Source organism: Astyanax mexicanus, chromosome 10, assembly GCF_023375975.1.
Source record: "Astyanax mexicanus isolate ESR-SI-001 chromosome 10, AstMex3_surface, whole genome shotgun sequence".
Classification (NCBI taxonomy): domain Eukaryota; kingdom Metazoa; phylum Chordata; class Actinopteri; order Characiformes; family Acestrorhamphidae; genus Astyanax; species Astyanax mexicanus.
In genome coordinates this window covers 4,091,372-4,113,585 of record NC_064417.1, presented here as the reverse complement: position 1 = coordinate 4,113,585, position 22,214 = coordinate 4,091,372, and the positions used below count along the sequence as shown (strand labels likewise).

The 22,214-nt window shown below is 36.6% G+C and overlaps 3 protein-coding genes across 4 annotated transcripts; 1 reads left to right on the top strand and 2 right to left on the bottom strand.

Moving 5' to 3' along the window:
* Positions 1–337: 337 nt before the first annotated feature.
* Positions 338–6,302, top strand: LOC103032567 (cytochrome P450 2B4). Its single transcript, XM_022683777.2, has 9 exons — positions 338–573; positions 1,240–1,402; positions 2,409–2,561; positions 2,709–2,869; positions 3,848–4,021; positions 4,128–4,263; positions 4,366–4,553; positions 4,653–4,794; positions 5,649–6,302. Exons 1-9 carry the CDS (start codon positions 412–414, stop codon positions 5,843–5,845), a joined length of 1,476 nt encoding a protein of 491 aa, XP_022539498.2. The 5' UTR covers positions 338–411; the 3' UTR covers positions 5,846–6,302.
* A 1,777-nt stretch (positions 6,303–8,079) lies between these two features.
* LOC103036877 (cytochrome P450 2D3-like) lies at positions 8,080–13,928 on the bottom strand. 2 transcript variants are annotated; one of them, XM_022683771.2, is made up of 9 exons: positions 13,758–13,928; positions 13,422–13,584; positions 12,141–12,293; positions 11,277–11,437; positions 10,565–10,738; positions 10,331–10,469; positions 10,014–10,201; positions 8,709–8,850; positions 8,080–8,538 (listed from the first exon to the last, which is right to left on the bottom strand). In XM_022683771.2, exons 1-9 carry the CDS (start codon positions 13,917–13,919, stop codon positions 8,348–8,350), a joined length of 1,473 nt encoding a protein of 490 aa, XP_022539492.2. In that variant the 5' UTR covers positions 13,920–13,928; the 3' UTR covers positions 8,080–8,347. The 2 variants fall into 2 exon arrangements, with proteins under 2 accessions (XP_022539492.2, XP_049339999.1); XM_049484042.1 differs by having other exon boundaries at positions 10,014–10,469.
* Positions 13,929–15,938: 2,010 nt separating this feature from the next.
* On the bottom strand, positions 15,939–22,149 carry LOC111195742 (cytochrome P450 2F2-like). Its single transcript, XM_022683772.2, has 9 exons — positions 21,916–22,149; positions 21,526–21,688; positions 20,697–20,849; positions 19,371–19,531; positions 18,434–18,607; positions 18,177–18,315; positions 17,743–17,930; positions 16,682–16,823; positions 15,939–16,159 (listed from the first exon to the last, which is right to left on the bottom strand). Exons 1-9 carry the CDS (start codon positions 22,075–22,077, stop codon positions 15,969–15,971), a joined length of 1,473 nt encoding a protein of 490 aa, XP_022539493.2. The 5' UTR covers positions 22,078–22,149; the 3' UTR covers positions 15,939–15,968.
* Positions 22,150–22,214: the final 65 nt, after the last annotated feature.

The following is a 22,214-nucleotide window of genomic DNA, read 5'->3' as shown; positions in this document are numbered from 1 at the left end:
GTCTATTTCACCTCAGATTTCTCCTTTCAAAGTTCATGTTTTAAAGCAAATTTTGTTCCCTGAAATATTAAGACAAATGACATAAATATTTTTTTTTTATTTGCACCAAGTAGGGAGTGGTGTTGATAGCTTTTGTTGCTTAGTGATAAAAAAAAAGACCCGATTATAATACAGTTGCCAACCACTCAGTACGTCCAATAGGTCCACATATATCAGTATAATTTTTTTTTTGTTCAGCAATTAACAGATAGAGCTACACAGGGAGCTCTCTCTGGTCACATCATCAATCATGCATCAGTGTTTTGTACCTTTACACCGGTCGGCTGGCAGTGGGAGGGTTTTCAGCAGCAGCATGATAACAAAACTCTTCATTTATGCAACAGAAGAGAGTGAGGAAGTGCTGCAGTCGCCATGCTGAGCTTTTGGATTCTAGTTTGGATTTGTGTCTGCTTCCTGTTCCTCCTAATTCGGACCCAGAGGCCCAAGAACTTCCCTCCCGGACCTCGGCCCGTCCCCCTATTTGGGAACCTGTTTCAGTTGAACATTACCAATCCTCTAAAAGACTTTGAGAGGGTACAGTACTATATATTACTATATCAGATCTGTGTATGCATTAAAATTATTTGAACATACTGTATGCCCAGCATTAAAAACCTGTTCAAAAATTGAATCCTACCTTTGTTCACTTTGCTAACTGCATATTTCTATTTAATTTTATTACTGCATATTTCTGTTCTATTCAATTTTATTTAATTAACTGCAGATTTCTATTCTATTTTATTTAATTAACTGCATATTTCTATTCTGTTTTATTTTATCAACTGCATATGTATAGTTTATTTTATTTTATTAACTGCAGATTTCTATTCTATTTTATTTTATCAGCTGCATATTTCTATTTTATTCTATTTGAATAACTGCATATTTCTATTCTATTTTATTTTATCAACCTTATATTTCTATTCTTTTTTAGTTTATCAACTGCATATTTTTATTCTATTTTATTTTATTATTCTACTCTGTTGTAAATTTTGTTCTCTGCATACTAGTGGGAACCTGCTCTCAGGTTTTTCACTCACCTGTGCACCTGTCCTTTGTAATGCGACAATAAATATCTTAAATCTTGAATCTTGAGTCTATTCTATGACCTTTATCAGATTCAGTGCATTTCTATGGTGGTGTTTCAAAAATGGTGATTTTATCCTTGGCTGTGTTTCATGAATGGCTTTCTGCTTGCAGTTGGCCGAGCGCTATGGGAATGTTTACAGTCTGTACATTGGAAGAAGACCAGCAGTGATTCTTACTGGTTTTAAAGCCGTTAAAGAAGCTCTGGTGACCAAGGCTGCAGACTTTTCTGGACGACCACAGAATCTCCTGGTCAGCGATGTAACAGAAGGGAAAGGTACGTCTGATTACTGCTTTCTCAGTCATTAAACATTGCATAACTGCATATGGTGCAAAGGTGGGGATCAGAGATAAACTGAACTGTGACTTTGCACTTTTTACTTACACAATATTTAGTTTGGCCATTGATATTGTAGTGTAACTGTTTTTCATTCAGTAATTTGAAAATAAATAATTTTAGTATTTCTGACGGATTGTAGTCATATATAAATGGGATAGTCTGACTGGGCAGTTGACACAATTTATTTCCCTGTTCTTGATGGGCATCAATTATCAATTATGTAATGTGAGCAGGTGTCAAAAGATAATTCAAGATTATGCAATCATATTGAAGAATTGAAAGAAATGGATGCGTATCCAGTTCAGAGTGCCATGCTCAATCTAAGTTTAACTGTGGGTCATGAGACATGAGAACACACAAATTAACACGGATTTTCAGAGTAAAAAAAACCCATGCCTGGTCCAGCGGTCTTAAGCGCTGCCACTATGATCAGGAGATCACTGGTTAGAATCCAGTGCGTCTTGCCATCAGCTGCCAAAGCCCTGAGACAGCACAGTTGGTGTTGTTCCCTCTGGTGTCTGTGAGCTGATTGGAACTGAGTCGCTGTGCTTTCCTCCGAACACGCTGTGATGCTACTCAACAATGCTGCCTTCACATGTGTCGGAGGAGGCATGTGCTAGTCTTCACCGTTCTTGTGTTGTGGCATCACCAGTGAAGGGGGATATACAGCTAAGTAGCAGCTGAATGGGTGGGACAATTGGCCTAGCTAAATTGGGAGAAAATGGAAAAAAAATCTAATTAAGTTATATGAAACCTCATGCCAACTGTGAAGCATGGTGGTGGTAGTATGAAGCACAACTGTGTCACAAGACAGTAACAAAAAGCACCCAGGTCTGCACATCAGTTAGACAATAAGAAATTGAAGCTTTTGGAATTCTCAGCATTGCATGTCAATTAGTAAAATGCTCCAGGTGCAGCATTTAAATTCTCATATAAATTACAGGTGTTATAATGGTTAACTATGGTCCTGCGTGGAAGGAGCATCGGCGATTCGCCCTCATGACTCTGAGGAACTTTGGCCTGGGGAAACAGTCTATGGAGGACAGGATTCTGAGAGAAACCAAACACATTGTTGCTCTCTTGGAGAAAAATGTTGGTAGGAAAGAAATTAGCAAGCAAACTCCTACTCCATTCTTCTCTTAACCTTTTAAAAGTGATTATGTAGCACCAAAATAATTCATTTATAATTAGTGTAGGCAAACATGCTTTATCACAATTATAACTGCTTTACTTCTCTGTTTAGGTGGATCCATCAACCCCCAGACCTTGTTCCATGATGCTGCCTCAAATATCATATACCTGGTTTTATTTGGAATTCGCTTTGATTATGAGGATAACACCCACAGGGAGTTCATCCAGTGCTTCACTGAAAATGCAAAGATTGCCAATGGACCCTGGGGGATGGTCTGATATTGTCTTACACTGATTATGTGGTTTGTGTGGAGCAGTGGATAACACCACCACCTGCTTATGAGCTACCACATCATTAGGGAAACTGGGGTTCAATTCCAGGTATGGGTGACTATATTGTGATACACCAATAAGAGTCCTTGGGCAAGACTCCTAACAGTACATTGGCTGAACTAATAATGAATAATAGGAACAATCTTGTAAGTCATTCTGGATAAAAGCTTCAGCAAAATGCTATAAAAAATTAGCTGGAATTTAATTCTTAGCTCTTATTCAGAGTGATTTACATGTCAACCCATTATACAGTGATGGGTCAATGTAGTGTTAGGAGTCTTGCCCAAGGACTCTTATTGGTGTATCACGGTATACTCAACCAGACCTGGAATTGAACCCCAGTCTCCCACATGATGTGGTAGCACACTAGCAGGTAGTGGTGTTATCCACTGTGCCACACCAACCTTTGAATATTATTGACTGTGTTTATTAATTGTGTTCTAAATGAAAATGAAGATTCATATAAAGCTCTGGAAAAAAAATAAGTGACCACTTCAGTTTCTGAATCAGTTTCTCAGATTTTGCTATTTATAGGTATCCGTTTGAGTAAAATTAACATTCTTGTTTTATTTTAGAAACTATTTTGGCATATATTTGGAATAACCCTGGTTTTTAATCACAGTTTTTATGCATTTTGGCATGTTCTCCTCCACCAGTCTTACACACTGCTTTTGGATAACTTTATGCTGCTTTACTCCTGGTGCAAAAGTTCAAGCAGTTCAGTTTGGTTTGATGGTTTGTGATCATCAATTTTCCTCTTGATTATATTCCCGAGGTTTTTAATTTGGTAAATCAAATAAACTCGTAAATCATGAGATCAAAGTGGTCTCTTATTTTTTCCAGAGCTATATGGAGCTATATTGTTAGTAATATGCTATTTGGTAATATGACAAATTCTGTTTTGTCATTTTCCTGTAGATATATGACACACTGCCGATCGCCAGAGGCCTGCCCCTCCCTTTCAAGAAGGCTCTCAACAATGTTGAGAAACTGAAACATCTTGCAACGCAGATGATTAACAAGCACAAGAAAACAAGAGTGCCAGGAGAGCCAAAAAACCTTGTTGACTGCTATCTGGATGAAATTGATAAGGTGTGTAAAAGTGTAGGATATTCTGAAGATCTCTCTCTTCATTACTTTGTTCCTAGTTTTATGTAATTTTTGTCTATGCAAATCAGTGACACCTGGTTTTTAACAGGCGACTGAAGGCTCTTCTTTTTCTGAGGCTCAGCTTTTGATGTATGCTCTAGAGCTGCACTTTGCTGGGACTGACACCACCTCCAACACTCTTCTGACAGCGTTCTTCTACCTCACAACACACCCTCACGTCCAAGGTCTGCTAATGCCCATTGCACTTCATTTAAATATCTTTTGTATGGTTAGAAAAATGTTGCTGATAATTCCTACTGAGTGATATATTTGTGATATATTTTTAGAAAAATGTCAGCAGGAGATTGATGAGGTTTTGGAGGGTAAAGCCAGTGCATCTTATGAGGACAGACACAACATGCCGTACACCCAGGCTGTGATCCACGAGTCTCAGCGTATCGCTATCACTGTCCCCCTGAGTGTACCCCACTGCACCACCAGAGATACTGAAGTGATGGGCTACAGCATCCCAAAGGTGAAGCTTAAGCTTTCCCTTTCTCTACATCTCTCAATATTTATGATTTATTACACATATTAACCCTGCTTTTATATTTGTCTTTTCTTTTTTATCCAGGATACTCTCATCTTCCCAAACCTCGCATCAGTGCTGAGTGAGGAAGGCCAGTGGAAGTTTCCTCATGAGTTCAATCCAGCAAACTTCCTGAATGATCAGGGCCAGTTTGAGAAGCCTGAGGCCTTCCTGCCCTTTTCCGCTGGTAAAAGTTTGGGATTAGATACTGTATGCATGTTGGAAATAGAAATCAAAATGAAAAATGTGAGATTAGATTTTTTTTTCAGCAAAAAAAAAAAAAACTCAACTCATGTTTTTATCAACTCAAAACATGTTTAGCAATGTTTCACACTCAGAATAAAATTGAAGGGCTCAGTTTTTAATCATTTAACCAAAGACTGTTTGATTTTCTCAATTCTGACCAATCCCAGCTCATTGTAAGCTCATTGTTAACCTAAGAAAATTCTCACTCATAACAGCTTACAAACGTCTTTTTATGCAGTTCTACCTAAAAAAAAAACTTCCTTTAAAAAAAGTACAGATTCACTGGATCTGTGCTTAGAAAAACACTTTTTATGTAAAAAGGTTATTTTTAGAACAGGTCATCATATAACATAAACCACATTCAACGCCAACAAAAATAAAATCTACAGTTTGTGTTGTGTGGTTATGTGACTATGTACAGGTTCTTAATTCAGTCATAAGCCTTAATGTATGTAGTGTAATATTTTAATCTATTTCGAGATATCTAATAGAGACATTAAATCTTATAAAGATATTGAATTTTTATATTCATATTCGTAAGTGTTTTTTTTATAGACTTCATAAGCTCTATATAAAGTCTTTATAATAAACACAGATGTTTATAATAAACATTTGCCCAATAACACTTTTGTGGTATAATAATGAAAATATTTTTGAATAGTGGTTTCCACAAAGAAGAACTTGAGAACTTGCCTTAAATCATCTGATTTAACTCCAGAAACTGTACCCTGATAAACTAATAACTTTTAAACCACTGTAAAAGAGTTGCTAAAGTCATTTTCTGTGTGTGCACAGGACCCCGTGTGTGTCTTGGTGAAGGTCTGGCTCGCATGGAGCTCTTCCTCATCTTGGTCACTCTGCTGCGTCGGTTCCAGTTCTTCTGGCCTGAAAATGCTGGAGAACCGGACTTCACTCCTGTGTATGGAATCACAGTCAGTCCCAAACCTTACAGGATGGGAATTAAGCTAAGAGAGCTAGCTAGAGAAGTGTAGAACATTACTTTTGCTCTTATTTTGTTATTAAGCGCATGTGTTATCAGCAGAAATTAGTTCCTAATTCATATTGATTTAAACTATGAAGTGTATGTTGGTCTTCCTTATTTGACTATTATTACTGCTATTAAACACTGAAATGCTATGTCATTTTATGTTGCTTTGCCATGAGCACTTTGGAGCACTTTCTCTCCCCTGAAGTAACATACTGCTATGCCATGACTTTTGGCATATCAGTGTATATGCCCCAGGGAATGACCAGCAGCAGAGACGGTTTTCTCTGGAAGTGACCTGTATCCTAGAAAGTTATGGCAGAAATATTCAGGTCAGGAGGGATGATTGAAACCAGAGAGTCAGACTTGAGAGAATGTCTATGTGCCATCTAACATGTTTTATACAGGTTTCAATTAATATTTGTATATTTTATAATGTAATAAAATATTTTCACACAAACAAACATGTTATGTGATTTATTTAAAAACAATAAAAGGTGAAAAAGAAAATCTTGTTTCTGCTTAAGCCCTATAGCCTCACATCTAATGACCCCTGTGACAATCCTAGCCAATATCTGAATGATAGGTTAAGCATGCGTTCCATATGCTGAAGAGAAGCTACATTAAACAATAATACAAGAAAAGATTAAGCAAATCTGCACCTAAGAACTGAGGTTATACATAAAGCCTTGGATAAACTACACAACGTTTACATTCAAAGCAGATCATAAACAGACTGGATATATTACACTACCAGGGGTCCTACCTCTAGGGGCTTTCTGATGCCCGTAAGCCAAAAACAATATCCCAGACAGTCACCCAACAAATAGCGCCACGATCTCCCCCAGTCAACAAATAGCACTGGCATCTCCCTGTCAGCTAATGCAGCTGTTGTTACTGTTAAAAATACACTGCCTGGCCAAAAAAAGTCACCACCACATAAAAGGTCACACACACCAATATTCAGTGTTGGGAAGTAACGGATTACATGTAACGGCGTTACGTAATCAGATTACAAATTATAAGTAACTGTAATCCGTTACAGTTACTGCTTCAATAAATGGTAAACAATATTACTCAAGTGGTTATTAAACGTTTCATTTCATATAAGTGTAGAGTTAATAATTCAAGGGAACTGATGAAAAAGCATTTACATTTACACCCTTTACATTTTAGTCGACTAAATTTACTGTAATTTTAGTAGACTATATTCTTATGACATTAAGTCGACTAAAAATAAGTTGACTAAATTACTAAATTGTGACTAAAACTAAATGCTATTTTCGTCACAAGACTATGACTAAGACTAAATCAAAATTTGTTGTCAAAATTAACACTGGTGGCAAACCTGCAAATAGATAGCTTACAGTTGTTGTTACATTGTTTGGTTTTAAATTGTTTTATTATCAATTTATAGAAGTGTTTCATAAAATTGTTTGATGAAATGGTTTCATAAGTATTTTTATAGAGTGATTGAAAAGGCTTTTTTATTTGTTTATCTATTTGTTAACTGGAAAGAAAAATAAAAGAATAATATGCAATATGTGGTTGCTACATTCATTCAGGCTCAAAAAAACGACAATATTGTAAGTAATCCAAAGTAATCAGATTACGTTACTCACTTGAAGTAATGTAACTGATTACGTTACAAATTACATTTTGAGTGATGTAATCAGTAATCTGTAAGGGATTACATTTTAAAAGTAACCTTCCCAACACTGCCAATATTTAGTTGGAGTGTCTTTAGCTTTGATTGCGGCACATTTTCACTGTGGCATTGTTTAGATAAGCTTCTGCAATGTCACAAGATTTATTTTAATCCAGTGTTCCATTAATTATAAATTCTTCTCCAGCACATCCTAAAGATTTTCAATGAGGTTAAGGTCTGGACTCTGTGGTGAACTCTCTCTCAATCCATGTGTGAAAATGATGATCTCATGAATCACTCTTTCACAATTCCAGCCCCATGAATCCTGGAATATGCTCGTGCCATCAGGGAAGAAAAAATTCATTGATGGAATAACCTGGTCTATATTCAGTATATTCAGGTAGTCAGCTGACCTCATTCTTTCAGCACATACTGTTGCTGAACCTAAACCTGCAGACCGACTGCAGCATCATCCAACCCCACATCATTTACTTACTTACATCCAGGTGGAGACTTTTTTTCAGGCGTTTTTCAGGCACTGTATATGATTTCTATTTCCAACATGCATAAGAAAGGGACAAGATGAATCAAAATGAATATTTCTTTGTAAGGTCTTTTTATTGTGCGATAAAGACAGCATTTATGAGGTGATTCACATGTAGTTCACATTTAATTCTACTAACAGTGCTTTACATGTACTGTACAGTAATGTAGACAATATTACAAAAGCTCTAAACACGAATATTTATATTTTATTCATTTATTGGCTTATTTGTTTATTATATATTCAAATGTATCCACTTAATCTACCATTAATTACAAAAAAACACAGTTACACACATTTGCAGTCATGTTCTCCATTTATCTAACTGGTTGTCTCAGTCTGATTCCCATCCTGTAGGGTTTTGGTGTGAGCGTGATTCCATATACAGGAGTGAAGTCCGGTTCTCCTGCATCTTCAGGCCAGAAGAACTGGAAGCGGCGCAGCAGAGTGACCAAGATGAGAAAGAGCTCCATCCGAGCCAAACTCTCACCAAGACATGAACGAGGTCCTGTGCACATGGTAAACACACATTAAAAAAGCCTTTCCAGCTCAGTAGGGCTCTGAATATAGCTACAGAATAGTTCCAGACTACATTGGAGAGTTTTAAACCTGATTAATTGTTGTTGAAGGGTCAGGTTTAAATTTTTTATAGTTATTTAAGAAGCTAAGAACTCTTACCAACAGAAAAGGGCATGAAGGCCTCAGGCTTCTCAAACTGGCCCTTCTCATTCAAGAAGTTAGCAGGATTGAACTTGTGAGGAAACTTCCACTGGCTCTCCTCATTTAGCACAGAGTAAAGGTTGGGGTAAATGACAGTACCCTGAATTATAAAGAAAAAAAAATGGTTAGCACAGAAATTTGCTTCTTGCTTTTATGGTCCAAATCTGAGATTTGGTCATTTTTTTCACTTTATATAATTTTTCTCCCTAATTTACACAGCCAATTACACAACCCACTTATTAGGACTCCCCATATCTCTAGTAATGCCCCAACACCAGGAGGGTGAAGACTAGCACATGTCTCCTCCGATACATATGAAGTCAGGCTCCGCCTCTTTTGAACTGCTGCTGATGCTGTAGCATTGCCGAGTAGCATCACAGCGCTAACGCTCGGAGGAAAGCGCAGCGACTCAGTTCTGATACATCAGCTCACAGACGCAGCCTTGTGCTGATCCACATCACCCTTTGGAGTGATGAGGGGAAAGAGCACCATCTACTGTACCCACCCAGAGAGAGCAAGGCCAATGGTGCTCTCTCAGGGCTCTGGTAGCTGATGGCAAGCTACAAGAACAGGAATCAAACCGATGATCTCCTGATCATTGCTCAAATATAATTTTTTTGCTATAAGTGATCTGTATCTGTGTGTAATGTGAACGAATCCGTCCCTAAAACACCTCACATGCTCACATTGAAACATGTATAAATATCTCCTTTATCACCACCAAAAAAAACTCATATTTGAGAGGTGACTCGTAGCTTTATAAAGGGAAATGGATGCGTAAACAGCTTATATTTAGAGCATCTTGGGTGTATTTAATTAAGTATGTGGGAATACTAGGAGACGATGTCATCATTGGACCTTCCAACAGGACAGTCATCCCAAACACACCTCAAAGTCCACTGAGGCTGGGTTTGAGAAGAAGTCCTGGAAGATTCTTAAGGAACTATTATAGTTGCCTTTAAGTTGACGTTAACCATATGTAAAATTATTGTTGGAATTTGAAGGAGGTGATTGCAGCATGTAAACCCAAGAAAATGCTGTCATAAGGATCATGTTTGCAGCAGGTCATGTATTGAAGTATTGAAGACACTTGACATGAAGGAGTTAAATATGTCTGAGTTGGATTTGGGCAAAACCACTTGTTCTATTAGTTGTGCTGAGCTATTTAATGCTATAATGTTTGTTTCAAACAGTTAAAACATGTATTGAATAATTGAAAATATATGTTTTCATGTACATAAGTTATAGAAAGAAAATATTCACCTTAGGGATGCTGTAGCCCATCAGTTCAGTATCCCTGGTGGTGCAGTGTGGTACACTAAGCGGAACAGTACTGCCAAAACGCTGAGACTCATGCATCACAGCCTGCACATATGGCATCTTCTGTCTGTCCTCAAAAGATACATGAGCTTTACCCTCCAGAACCTCGTCAATCTCCTGCTGACATCCCTCTAAAAAGAAAAATACAAAATAAAATGATACTCTTATGCCATTTCTGTCCATTAAATTATAAAATATAGTCCAAAATGTCAGCTTAATGACTATTAGCAGTGCCAATGATTTCATATTGAAGTTCAAACCTTGAATGTCTGGATGTGTGATGAGGTACAGGAAGGCTGTAAGGAGGGTGTTGGAGGTGGTATCTGTTCCAGCAGCGTGGAGATCCACAATGTATCTTGCAAGTTGTCCCTCATTAAAGGAGGATCCATCATTTCCTCTCTGTGGAAAAAGTTATATACTCAAATGCGTGAGCTAGAAAAGATGTGATTCACTGCATTTTCAGGAGGATTAAAAGGTAAACATTTTTCTTATACCTTATCGAGCTCATCCAGGTAACAGCCAACAAAGTTCTCCTGCTCTCCCTGCACTCTTGACGGCTTGTATTTGTCGATCATTTTCGATGTGATCATTTTAAGCACCTCAAAATTTGCTACAGCCTTCTTAAAGGGAAGGGGTAGCCCTCTCAAAAAGGGGAATGTATCATATATCTGCAGGAAAGAAGATGTAAAAGCACGTTTTGTCTACATATATTGTGACAAATATATGCTAATTCTATATTGCCTTGCTAAAGATGCAGTCCCATTAAAAGTGATCAGAATTGTCTGGATTGCATTTAAACAGATACTAATGATATGTAAAACATTCTGTTACAGAAAAATGCAAACAAAAAAGCGACTCTAACCAAAGTTAAATTCACAATTATTGCAGGATCAGTGTCCCACATGTATATTCTGCAGGTCAGCACAGCATTCTTTAGTTTGTCAGTGTGCTTATTAGTGTGTTAAACAACCTTAAAAACATATTAGATTGCAATAAAAAAAACATTATTATTCCAACTATTATGGAATAATATAACAACCCAGACATTAGATTACCTTTAAGGGGCAGAATACTTTTTGCAAGGCACTGTTTACAGTATATATTAGGTTATAATACAAAAAATATTTATATATAAAATAAAAACAATATATATAACAGTCTAAAGGAAGAAACATTAATGTTACTGTTTATAATATAAAATCCCACCATTCCCCAGGGTCCATTGGCAATCTTTGTAGTCTCAGTGATGCGCTTAATATACATATTAAGTGTTTCATCTCCATAGTTGTATCGAGTGCCAAATAAAACCAGGTAGATGATATTTGATGTAGCATTGTGAAAGAAGGTCTGAGGATCCATGGTGCCTCCTACACAGACACACATACAAATTAATTAATTCATCTCAGTTATGGTTTTACACTTTCGTTGATTTTGTAATTACAGCTAAAAGATTAAGACACCGCTTTATTTTCTGGAGCAGTTTCTCTGATTACAGACTATTTATAGGTTTATGTTTGAATAAAATGAACATTGTTGTAAACAACAAATAACTTTTCTCCCAACTTCCAAATAAAATGAGAAATGGCTCATGGTTCATATTCATAAAGTTTTAAGAGTCCAGAAATCAATATTTGGTGGAATAACCCTGGTTATTAATCACAGTTTTCATGCATCTTGGCAGATTCTCCTCCATCAGTCTTACACACTGCTTTTGGATAACTTTATGCTGCTTTACTCCTGGTGCAAAAATTCAAGCAGTTCAGTTTGGTTTGATGGCTTGTGATCATCCATCTTTCTCTTGATTATATTCCAGAGGGTTTTAATTTGGTAAAATCAAAGAAACTCATTTTTAAGTGCTCTCTTATTTTTTTTTCCAGAGCTGTATAACCATCTTCAGCTTCAACGATTTTTAATTAATTAATTAATTTAATTGACAAAATGATTGATGATTTAAATGGTTATTCACACAATACCATTCCAGAAGCCCTTTATGTTTGTTTTAGGGTTATTTTAAAGGTCTGATGAATTATGAATCATTGAAGATTGCCTATTAATTTAAAGTGACATTACCAACACTTTTTTCCAAGCATTCAACAAGGTGTTCAGTCTCTCCCAGAATCCTCTCCTCCATGGACTGCTTCCCCATGCCGAAGTTCCTCAGAGTGGTGAGAGCAAAGCGCCGATGCTCCTTCCACTCAGAATTGTAGTCAACAAATATGACACCTGCCAAATTTTTGTTCATGTTATTAACACATAAATTTTCTACCCAATTCCCACCAACTAGGTTTATCACACTGTAGATTCTTTAAAATCTGCTAAATTAGCGAAAAGACAACTGATTTGACTAGCATAAACTGCAAAGATGAAGTCTGATGGTCTATTTATAGCCCATTAACCCCTTAACAGGCCAGGATTGTTGTCAATTGTCAATTGTACGGTGGCCGAGAAAGCCCAACGCAGTGCAAATTGAAAAGCGCTGCAAAAGCACAAAACACATCCATCAAAATTACAACACAGGCGCAGCAAATAGAAAAACGCGCTGCAAAAAGAAAAACGCGCTGCAAATAGAAAAACGCGCTGCAAATAGAACCACAACACAACGGAAGTGAGTCACAACACAACGGAATTTTCCCTGGGGACCTTAAAAGATACTGTACCAGCTAAGCTGCGTCTTCAGTAACGTCTCGGACTTCACTATGTGTACAAAGGACAATAAGTGGCAAACAAGGCGTTTTGTGAAGCAGAACTTTTAATAATATGCACACAACCGTGGTAATCACAGGTAATAAACATAACTTACTTTTCAGAAGCTTGTTTGCCACTTACTGTCCTTTGTATACAGCAGGTACAGCATCTTTTAAGGTCCCCCGGGAAAATTCCGTTGTGTTGTGACTCACTTCCGTTGTGTTGTGGTTCTATTTGCAGCGCGTTTTTCTATTTGCAGCGCGTTTTTCTTTTTGCTGCGCGTTTTTCTATTTGCTGCGCCTGTGTTGTAATTTTGATGGATGTGTTTTGTGCTTTTGCAGCGCTTTTCCATTTGCACTGCGCTGGGCTTTCTCGGCCACCGTACAATTGTCTAAAAAAAAAATTTACAAAATCAAAAAATTACACCACTAAACCTTGAGGATTGCATTACATAAAAAGATTTTATGTTTGATAATGAACATTACTGAAAAGCATAATTTAATTGTAATAGAAAATATAAAAAGCTGTAAAAATATATAAAATCTGCTGTAAAAATCATTCATTCATTAGCCATGTCATTAGCCATTCAATTATTCTTGCATATCAGTGTGTACATCTTAACATCTGAGATGCATTAATGACTCAAACAGTCATTATAAACTTCACCTTTCCCTTTTGTTACATCACTGATCAGGATGTTTTGTGGGCGTCCTGAAAAGTCTGCAGCCTTGGTCACCAGAGCTTCCTTCACAGCCTTAAACCCATTTAGAATTACTGCTGGTCTTCCTCCAAAATACAGGCTGTACACATTCCCATAGCGCTCAGCAAACTACAAACATAATAAACATAAATATAAAGCATAATAAAGCAAATATACAACTATTAAACAGTAGGCAGAATTACAAACAGGATAAAAGACATACAAAAAGTAGTTAATCTCTACAAAAACTGCTGCTGCATGCAATGCATGTTTAATAGAATAAATCACATGCACTATTATACCTTATCAAAGTCCTTCAGAGGATTGGTAATGTTGAGCTGGAACAGGTTCCCGAATATAGGCACAGGTCGGGGTCCCGGAGGGAAGTTCTTGGGTCTCTGGATCCTGATGAAGAGGAAGACGAGGCAGATAAAAATCCAAACCAGCACCAAGGAGCCCACCATGGTGTCTGTTGTGTTTCTGTTCTCTGTTCTCCTTTGATACAGCAGCTCCTCCAATAAATAGCCTGATAAATCATTGAAATTAATGATTGACATGAGGGTGGTTGATGTTGTGTCTGATGATGAAACATTTTGTTGTTTATAGATCAGTTAGCATATCCTATGTTACTGTTATGCATCATGATACATTTCTAAATATTTCCTTCTGATACATTAATATAATATTTATATAGAATTGATGTAGGAAATGATATTCTAATATGTTTGGACTTGTACATACAACCTTTCCATATCATTTCATTATATAACTATAACTAGTATCTACTAGTTATGTAGATTACTATTACACTCATATACTGTATTCTGAGAATTCTTTCTCCTTTAATTGAATAGAAAAGTAGGTTCTGTCAAAATAAGCAATGAAAGTAAATCCCTTTTTTCATCTGGCTGCTCAGTGGATCAGAAAACTAGTAGTTTTGGGGGATTGGTATAGCGCTGTGTTTCTATTTGTTAATTTTGTATCAGCCTGACTTTCTAAATGTTCTTGTTGGGATCATACACTGGTCTTTAGTCCACCAAGTGGAGATATACTTTACTGCAAGTTTCACAACTGCAGCCAAAATTAAACAGCAGGATTATTGATCCCTTGGCTGATTTTGCATTATTCACATTATAAACTTTTAAGAGTCTGTTAATCATCTGCTGAGCTGGTCAGCTAAGACATAAAGAAAAACGCTACTTGAGCGTCCTCTTGTGGATTTCTCATCTGCTGAACATCTTTAAGAGAGTGAATTACTGGCTTGATCAACCACGTCACTGAAATTTGTCCCATTTTGTAGGATTCTTTAAATGTGTTTGAGAAAAGGGACTTTAATTTCTGATCATTTAAAGCTTGTAAAACTTCATAATCATTAATCACTACAATTACCCACAATCCAAGCCTTTAGGATTGATTTATATGGAATAACTGAGTAAAATCACAGTTTATACATTATTTGTACATGCACAGTAAAAAAAGTTACATAATAGTATACATAAAGTGACATACTATCTTAGCTGCATTGGAATCAGCTTTTAGATAATATTTTGGGAATAGGGTTGGCTTTAGTACATAGTAACAAATGTGTAATACCCTCTCCTACACCGTTGTAGTTATGAATGTTAAGGCTGCCGTCATAAAATTACACACATGCACTGTCCAAATGTGGTAAAGTCATCATTTTAAAAGGCAAGCAGACTTTATTGTAAATTGTTTCAGTTTTTTTTCAAATCATTTTTCAAAATTTACTTACTTTTATTAATGGTTACATTTTTATGTTCCTTTCATGTTAATCAATTTATTTTATGACTACATTTTTTTTATATATCAGTCTTGTTTATTTACATTTTATCTTTGTAATTTTATATTTCACAGTTCCACTTTATTATAAACTTGAATTTTTATAATCTTTATTTTTGTTCTTTTTTTTTTATTATGCATTACATTAATTCTTCATTTTATGTTTTCCTATATTGTGTCTCTTAAATGAATAATTGAATTAGTGGGTACACTGTTTATCCTTTTTTAAAACACTTTAAGCATAATTTATGTTTCAAAAGTGCCATACAAAAATGTTTTCATAATTCCCTCTTTGTCAGATCATACTAAATCCTTTTACAATCCCAACAAGATATATATTGTATTTATAGGATGCCATCTATGTGGCATGTGAAACTCAAAGAAGACAGATAGAGTAGAGAGTTTATGCAGTAGAAATAAACGTTGGCAGTATATTGACTGATTCATATCAGACTTCAGAAGACTTTTTCATATATTTTTATACAGACAATTATTAAGAATTTATCTGCCATCTGCAGATTACTAGTTACCACACAATGGATTTTGGTAATTGGTCATTTTGTTTTTTTCAGTCTTGGGGAACAGTGGTGACTACAGTCTTCAAAAAGGGTTTACATGGAGGACACTGTATGTCTGTGTGGTCATAATAGATGTTGATAAATAAATAAAACCAAGGACACGACTTTTAATGCAGCATCATATAGCATAATCATTTATTTAGCTGACTGTCTCAGTCTGATTCCCATCCTGTAGGGTTTTGGTGTGAGCGTGATTCCATATACAGGAGTGAAGTCCGGTTCTCCTGCATCTTCAGGCCAGAAGAACTGGAACCTCCGCAGTAAGGTGACGGAGATAAGGAAGAGCTCCATGCGAGCCAGACTCTCACCGAGACATGTACGAGGTCCTGTGCACAAAAAAAAACAGCATTAACATGCCTTGTCAGTTTATTCGGGCTTTAAGCATAACTACAACCTAGTTCCAGACTTAAATAGAGAAATTTAAACCAGATTAGATAGTCCTAACTCATAGATAATCCTATAATACATGGATTCCTGCACTTATATTATCATTCAAGTGGTCATGATCATGTAAACAGCATATTCTGATTTATTAGACTGGAATCCAATTAAGAAATCTGACAAAAGAGCTGAAGTTTTTTGGCTTATTTTGTATTTCTCATTAAATCAATCCTCTTCAATTGAGAATTTTCAGATTTCTCAGTCTCAGTTTTGCATGATGCTAATGTCAAATCTTATTTTGTAAGATTATTGGTTGGTTGCAAAGCAAATATCAGATTATTGGCTTTCTATTCTCACGTAAAAACGCAGTTCTGCAGTAATCAGATTTTAAAGTGCCTGCAAACACACTCAATTTACTAAACTTTATTTTTATCTTTTTTTTTTTTTAACTGTGGAGATTCTCTTACCAGCAGAAAAGGGCATGAAGGCCTCAGGCTTCTCGAATTGGCCCTTCTCATTCAAGAAGTTAGCAGGATTGAACTCGTGTGGAAACTTCCACTGGCCTTCCTCATTTAGCACAGAGTAAAGGTTGGGCAAAATAAAAGTATCCTGAATTATACAGAAAAGAATCTGTTAGCACATTCCACCTTAATGCAGCATTATGTGAGAATTGATATTTTTGCTCCTGGGATCCCCCTACAGTTGGGGATTAAAATACATAAATCCAACGTTCTCCCCTACACGTGGCCCTGTGTGTTCCTCCTGTGTCTCCGCCTCAATCTTTAGTGTTTTCTCCTCTGTTAATTTTGTAACTCCGCCCCCTCGTTACCTATCCCCAGGTGTTTCCTGTTTTCTGTTCCTGTTTTCCATGTGTATTTATAGCCCCTTTGTTTCAATGTCCCTTGTCAGTTCTTGTACGTGTTTAACGTCTGAAAAATTGCTTTGTTTCTTGGTTTATAGTGAAAGTTTTAGGAGCTAAGAGGAAGAGAAAGAGTGAAGCATACGTTGGAGATTCTCAGGGCTGAATGAATTCTCTGAAAATGGAAACCTGCAGCATGTGCGGGCATAATAGATTTAAGCAAGTATAAGAAAAACATATAAAAAAAACTCCTGCCTTCTGTAAGGAAGCTGAAGCATAACAATCATTAGAAAATCTAACAGGACAATGATCCCAAGTATACCTCAAAGTCTACCAAAGCTTGATTTTAGAAGAAGTCCTGGAAGATTCTGAAGTGGTTGTTACAGTCACTTGACTTGAACACCAGAGGAAATATTTGGTGGAATTTTAAGAATGTGGTTAATAAAAAAAAAGTGAACCTTGCTGATAATGCATCATGTGTGCAGCAGGTCACAGTTTATTAAAAGTGGCAAGAGTTGACTGTGTTGAGCTATATAAAATGTACCCTGTTCGATTGTTTGATAATTTTTGAAAATTTAAATCCGATTGTAATCATTTGTACAGAACTATTAACTATGTACACATATACAATACACCATATTTACATGAACAAGACAGTAAAATGTTCACCTTAGGGATGGTGTAGCCCATCAGTTCAGTATCACTGGTGGTGCAGTGAGGTACACTAAGGGGCACAGTACTGCCAATACGCTGAGACTCATGCATCACAGCCTGCACATATGGCATCTTCTGTCTGTCCTCAAAAGATACATGAGCTTTACCCTCCAGAACCTCGTCAATCTCTCGCTGACATTTCTCTAATGATAAAAATACAAAATAAAATAATAGTATTATACCATTTCTGCCCAATAAATTATAGTCCAAAATGTCAGCTTAATATTTGCTAAGGCGAAAGAGAGCAAAAGGAACTTAAAGGAGAAATTTAGTGAGAAATGGACTTGGGGTGTATACAATTAATTATTTGGAAATGCATGATTTACAGCTGTTGCTGAAAATATTATTATAATATCATGCATTCCCACAGATTTAATTCCAGCACACACCTTGAATGTCTGGATGTGTGATGAGGTACAGGAAGGCTGTTAGGAGGGTGTTGGAGGTGGTCTCTGTTCCAGCAGCGTGGAGGTCAACTATATATCTTGCAAGTTGTGCCTCATTAAAGGAGGATCCATCATTTCCTCTCTGTTGAACAGAAAGCATCATCTGATAAGGTCACTTAGACAAAAAAAACATGATCTCAAGCATGAAAAGTGATTTATTGTGTTTTTTACCAGAAAATAACTTGTATGTATGCATATACCTTATCAAGCTCATCCAGATAACAACCGACAAAGTTTTCTGGCTCTCCCTGCACTCTTGATGGCTTGTATTTGTTGACGACGTTTGCTGAAATCTTTGCAAGCGTCTCATAATTTTCTTCAGCTTTCTTAAAGGGAAGGGGTAGCCCTCTTAACATCGGAAATGTATCATATATCTATGGAAAGGAAGAAAGTCAAAACTGTTATACCATCAAAAGTATTTTTTTTATATACAGGTATTATAACATGCTATATATTATTATTATAATTTTTTTTTATTATTATTATAACAAGCTACTAATATATTTCCCATTTATTGCTTTGCAAAATTATGCAGTGGATTGCATTTAAAGTAGACCAGTCACAATAAATACTCTTTTGGATATTATATTATATTAGATTAAAATGTTACATACTGTTTTAGAAGAAAATGCAATAAATAATATTATTGTCATTTTAAGATCATTTTATAATACTGAGATAATGATAATAACATAGTAATACAACTGCAGCCTTTTAAAGAGCAATGAACTTAAGAATATGAATATTTCGACATTGGAATTGGACTATAAATATTTTAAAATTTCCTAAAACAGTCAACTATTAGTCAATTATTGTGATTGGCCTAATTTAAAGTAACATTGATGATATCTATTTTGCCTGATGGGAATACAACTGTTTTGTGGTGGTCACAATTCTTGCTGGTTAGTAGTTGTAAAAAAAAATACCATTAAAAACTATAGACTGTTCATGTCTTTATAAGAGGGTAAACTAACAAAATCAGCAGGGAATCAAATATTTATTTTCCCCACTGTTTGTATTTATTACATATCTGTTACTTTAATATATACAAATTCAACAGTCTGAAAGAAAATATATGAATGTCACTATTATAATAAATGCTACTGTTACAAAACACAGTATAATAAAATATCCTACCATTCCCCAGGGTCCATTGGCGATCTTTGCTAGTTCAGTGATGCGCTTAACATACATATTTAGAGTTTCATCTCCGTAGTTGTATCGAGTGCCAAATAAAACTAAGTAGATGATATTTGATGTAGCGTTATGGAAGAAAGTCTGAGGATCCATGGTGCCTCCTACACAGACACATTAAAAAAAATAATTAGTATCTTTTTTTGGATGATTTTGTAGCTTATTTAAGTTAAAGCTAACTCTCTAACTAATTACACAATTAGAAGCTATTAAAAAAATAAATAAAATAATATAATAAAGGATTGAGCATACTCCAAAAAAGCAGTTACTGGAAACATATAGTAGTATATGCAGCAATGTCTGCATTTACTGCAGTTATTGCTGCACAATTGAGTCACACCAGATATTGAAAACAAATGTTCAAATACTTTTGCCGCTCATCGTATACTACTGGCTTTCCTCAAAAAATATTGTGTATTTTTTATTTATATTGTTTGATTTGGTTCTTCTTATCTACTTTTAGGACTGTGAAAATTTGAAGTTTTAGATTAATGCACAAATATACAATTCTATAGGGTTCGCAAACTTTTCGGAGGGTGAACACTAGCATTTGTCTCCTCCAATATATGTGGACTCAGACACTCTCTCTTATTAAATTGTCAGTGATGCAGCATCACTGCACAGATAGCTCACTAAAAGTGCATCACAGGCGCCGAGTGGTCCAGCGGTCTAAAGCGCTGCCACTATGAGCGAGAGGTCGCAGGTTCGAACCCACGCTCATGCAGCTTTACCATCAAGCTGCTGGCGTCAGAGGGAGCAAAATTGGCCCTGCTCCCTCCGGGTGGGTAGATGGCGCTCTCTCCCCACATCACTCCTACGGTGATGTCCGCAGCACAGGGCGTCTGTGAGCTGATGTACCGGAGCTGGGCCGCTGCGCTTTCCTCCAAGCGCGCTGGCTGCTCGGTAATGCTGCATCAGCAGCAGCTTGAAAAGAAGCGGTGGCTGACTTCACATGTATCGGAGGAAGCATGTGTTAGTCTTCACCCTCCTGGTGTGTTGGGGCATCACTAGTGATAAGGGGAGTCCTAATGAGTGGGTTGGGTAATTGGCTGTGTAAATTGGGGAGAAAATGGGAAAAATTTGAAGTAAAAAAAGAATTATAAAAGTGCATCACACCACACTAGGAGTGATCTGAATCAGAGTAAGCAGGGCCAGTTTTGCTCTCTCAGACTCTGACTGCTGATGGAGTAATGGATCAAAGTGACAGCATTAGTCTGCTAGTCTTCTTTTTCTTCTTCTTAAAAAAAAAAGAGTGAATCGAGACATTACCAACACGTTTCTCCAAGCATTCAATAAGGTGTTCAGTCTCTCCCAGAATCCTCTCCTCCATGGACTGCTTCCCCATGCCGAAGTTCCTCAGAGTCGTGAGGGCAAAGCGACGATGCTCCTTCCACATAGAATTGTAGTCAAGAAATACAATACCTGCCAAGTTTGAACTCATTTTAACACATTTCAAGGTGAGGACCTTTTGTTATTACTTTCCTTAAATTAGATATCTCTCATTAGTACATTTGGAGTTGAATCTTCTACATAAACCTACATAAACCTTCTACATAAACCTTCATAACCAGTGCAATGACTGGTTATGAATTGAATGCAATGACAAACTGTGTGAGAGGCTGTTTAAATTATATGACAGTCAATGCAGGAAAGAACATCTACACTGTTATCAGACTCCCCCTCAAGTTGCTGACAGTAGCATACAACTAGACTGGAACATGTTCAGCAGTATTCATGCACTCCAGCTTTAACATCACTGTTTTTAACAGTGTTAGAATGGATGAAGCTGCTAACTGACATTAGTTTTACTTTCAAATCATGGAAACAAAATACAAAAACCTTAACCAATCCTATTGGTATATTCTGCAGTCAATTTTGCTTGGGGCCCCCAAATGCCTTGATACAGTCATGTGAATCACATACACATTCAATACAGGAGACCCCAGACACATATATTTTACAGTGCATGGTTTTTGGTGCATGTCTTCCATAGGACATGGAAAAAGCCATAGGATAGGATGCTAGTCCCATAGTGTTTCAATATGTTACACCAATTAGAGATACATTAATGACTCAAACAGTTTTGAACAAGCCTCACCTTTCCCCTTTGTTACATCACTGATCAGGACATTTTTTGGGCGTCCTGAAAAGTCTGCAGCCTTGGTCACCAGAGCTTCCTTCACAGCCTTAAACCCATTTAGAATTACTGCTGGTCTTCCTCCAAAATACACACTGTACACATTCCCATACTGCTCAGCAAACTACAGACACAATAAATTAAGCAGGAAAAAATTTACAAAATGATTACAAAATTTTACAAACATTACAAAATACATACAAAAAACTCTGTCCCAGCAAACACTCACACTGCATGCATAATTATCAGGACACAATAATTTTTACAGTAATTTCTTATTCAATGCCGCTGTGTTGAAAATCCATGTTTGCCAAAACTGTTTGACCAGATTAATAGAATATGCTGCTGTACCCTCTCAAAGTCCTTCAGAGGATTGGTAATGTTCAGCTGGAACAGGTTCCCGAATATAGGCACAGGCCGGGGTCCAGGAGGGAAGTTCTTGGGTCTCTGGATCCTGATGAAGAGGAAGATGAGGCAGATAAATCCCCAAACCAGGAATAAGGAACCCAACATAGTGTCTGTTGTGGTTCTGTTCTCTGTTTGATTTTAGCCTTAAGGCTGTACCTTTGCTACTAAAGCAGCTCCTTTAATAAACAACCAGATCAATAATTGAAGTTAATGATTGACAGGAGTGTGTCTGGTGCTGGTCT

Bases quoted from the DNA above. Each gene is read 5' to 3' on its own strand.
- LOC103032567 (XM_022683777.2), top strand. From the start codon at position 412: ATGCTGAGCTTTTGGATTCTAGTTTGGATTTGTGTCTGCTTCCTGTTC. The intron at 2,562-2,708 runs GTAGGAAAGAAA...TTCTCTGTTTAG, and splicing joins TCTCTTGGAGAAAAATGTTG to GTGGATCCATCAACCCCCAG. The intron at 4,022-4,127 runs GTGTGTAAAAGT...GGTTTTTAACAG, and splicing joins ATCTGGATGAAATTGATAAG to GCGACTGAAGGCTCTTCTTT.
- LOC103036877 (XM_049484042.1), bottom strand. From the start codon at position 13,919: ATGGTGGGCTCCTTGGTGCTGGTTTGGATTTTTATCTGCCTCGTCTTC. The intron at 10,739-11,276 runs GTGGGATTTTAT...TCTTTCCTGCAG, and splicing joins CCAATGGACCCTGGGGAATG to ATATATGATACATTCCCCTT. The intron at 8,851-10,013 runs GTGAATATTTTC...TTTATAATTCAG, and splicing joins TGGGCTACAGCATCCCTAAG to GGTACTGTCATTTACCCCAA.
- LOC111195742 (XM_022683772.2), bottom strand. From the start codon at position 22,077: ATGTTGGGTTCCTTATTCCTGGTTTGGGGATTTATCTGCCTCATCTTC. The intron at 21,689-21,915 runs GTACAGCAGCAT...TTGTGTCTGTAG, and splicing joins CTCTGAAGGACTTTGAGAGG to TTTGCTGAGCAGTATGGGAA. The intron at 18,608-19,370 runs GTAGGATATTTT...TCCTTTCCATAG, and splicing joins CCAATGGACCCTGGGGAATG to ATATATGATACATTTCCGAT.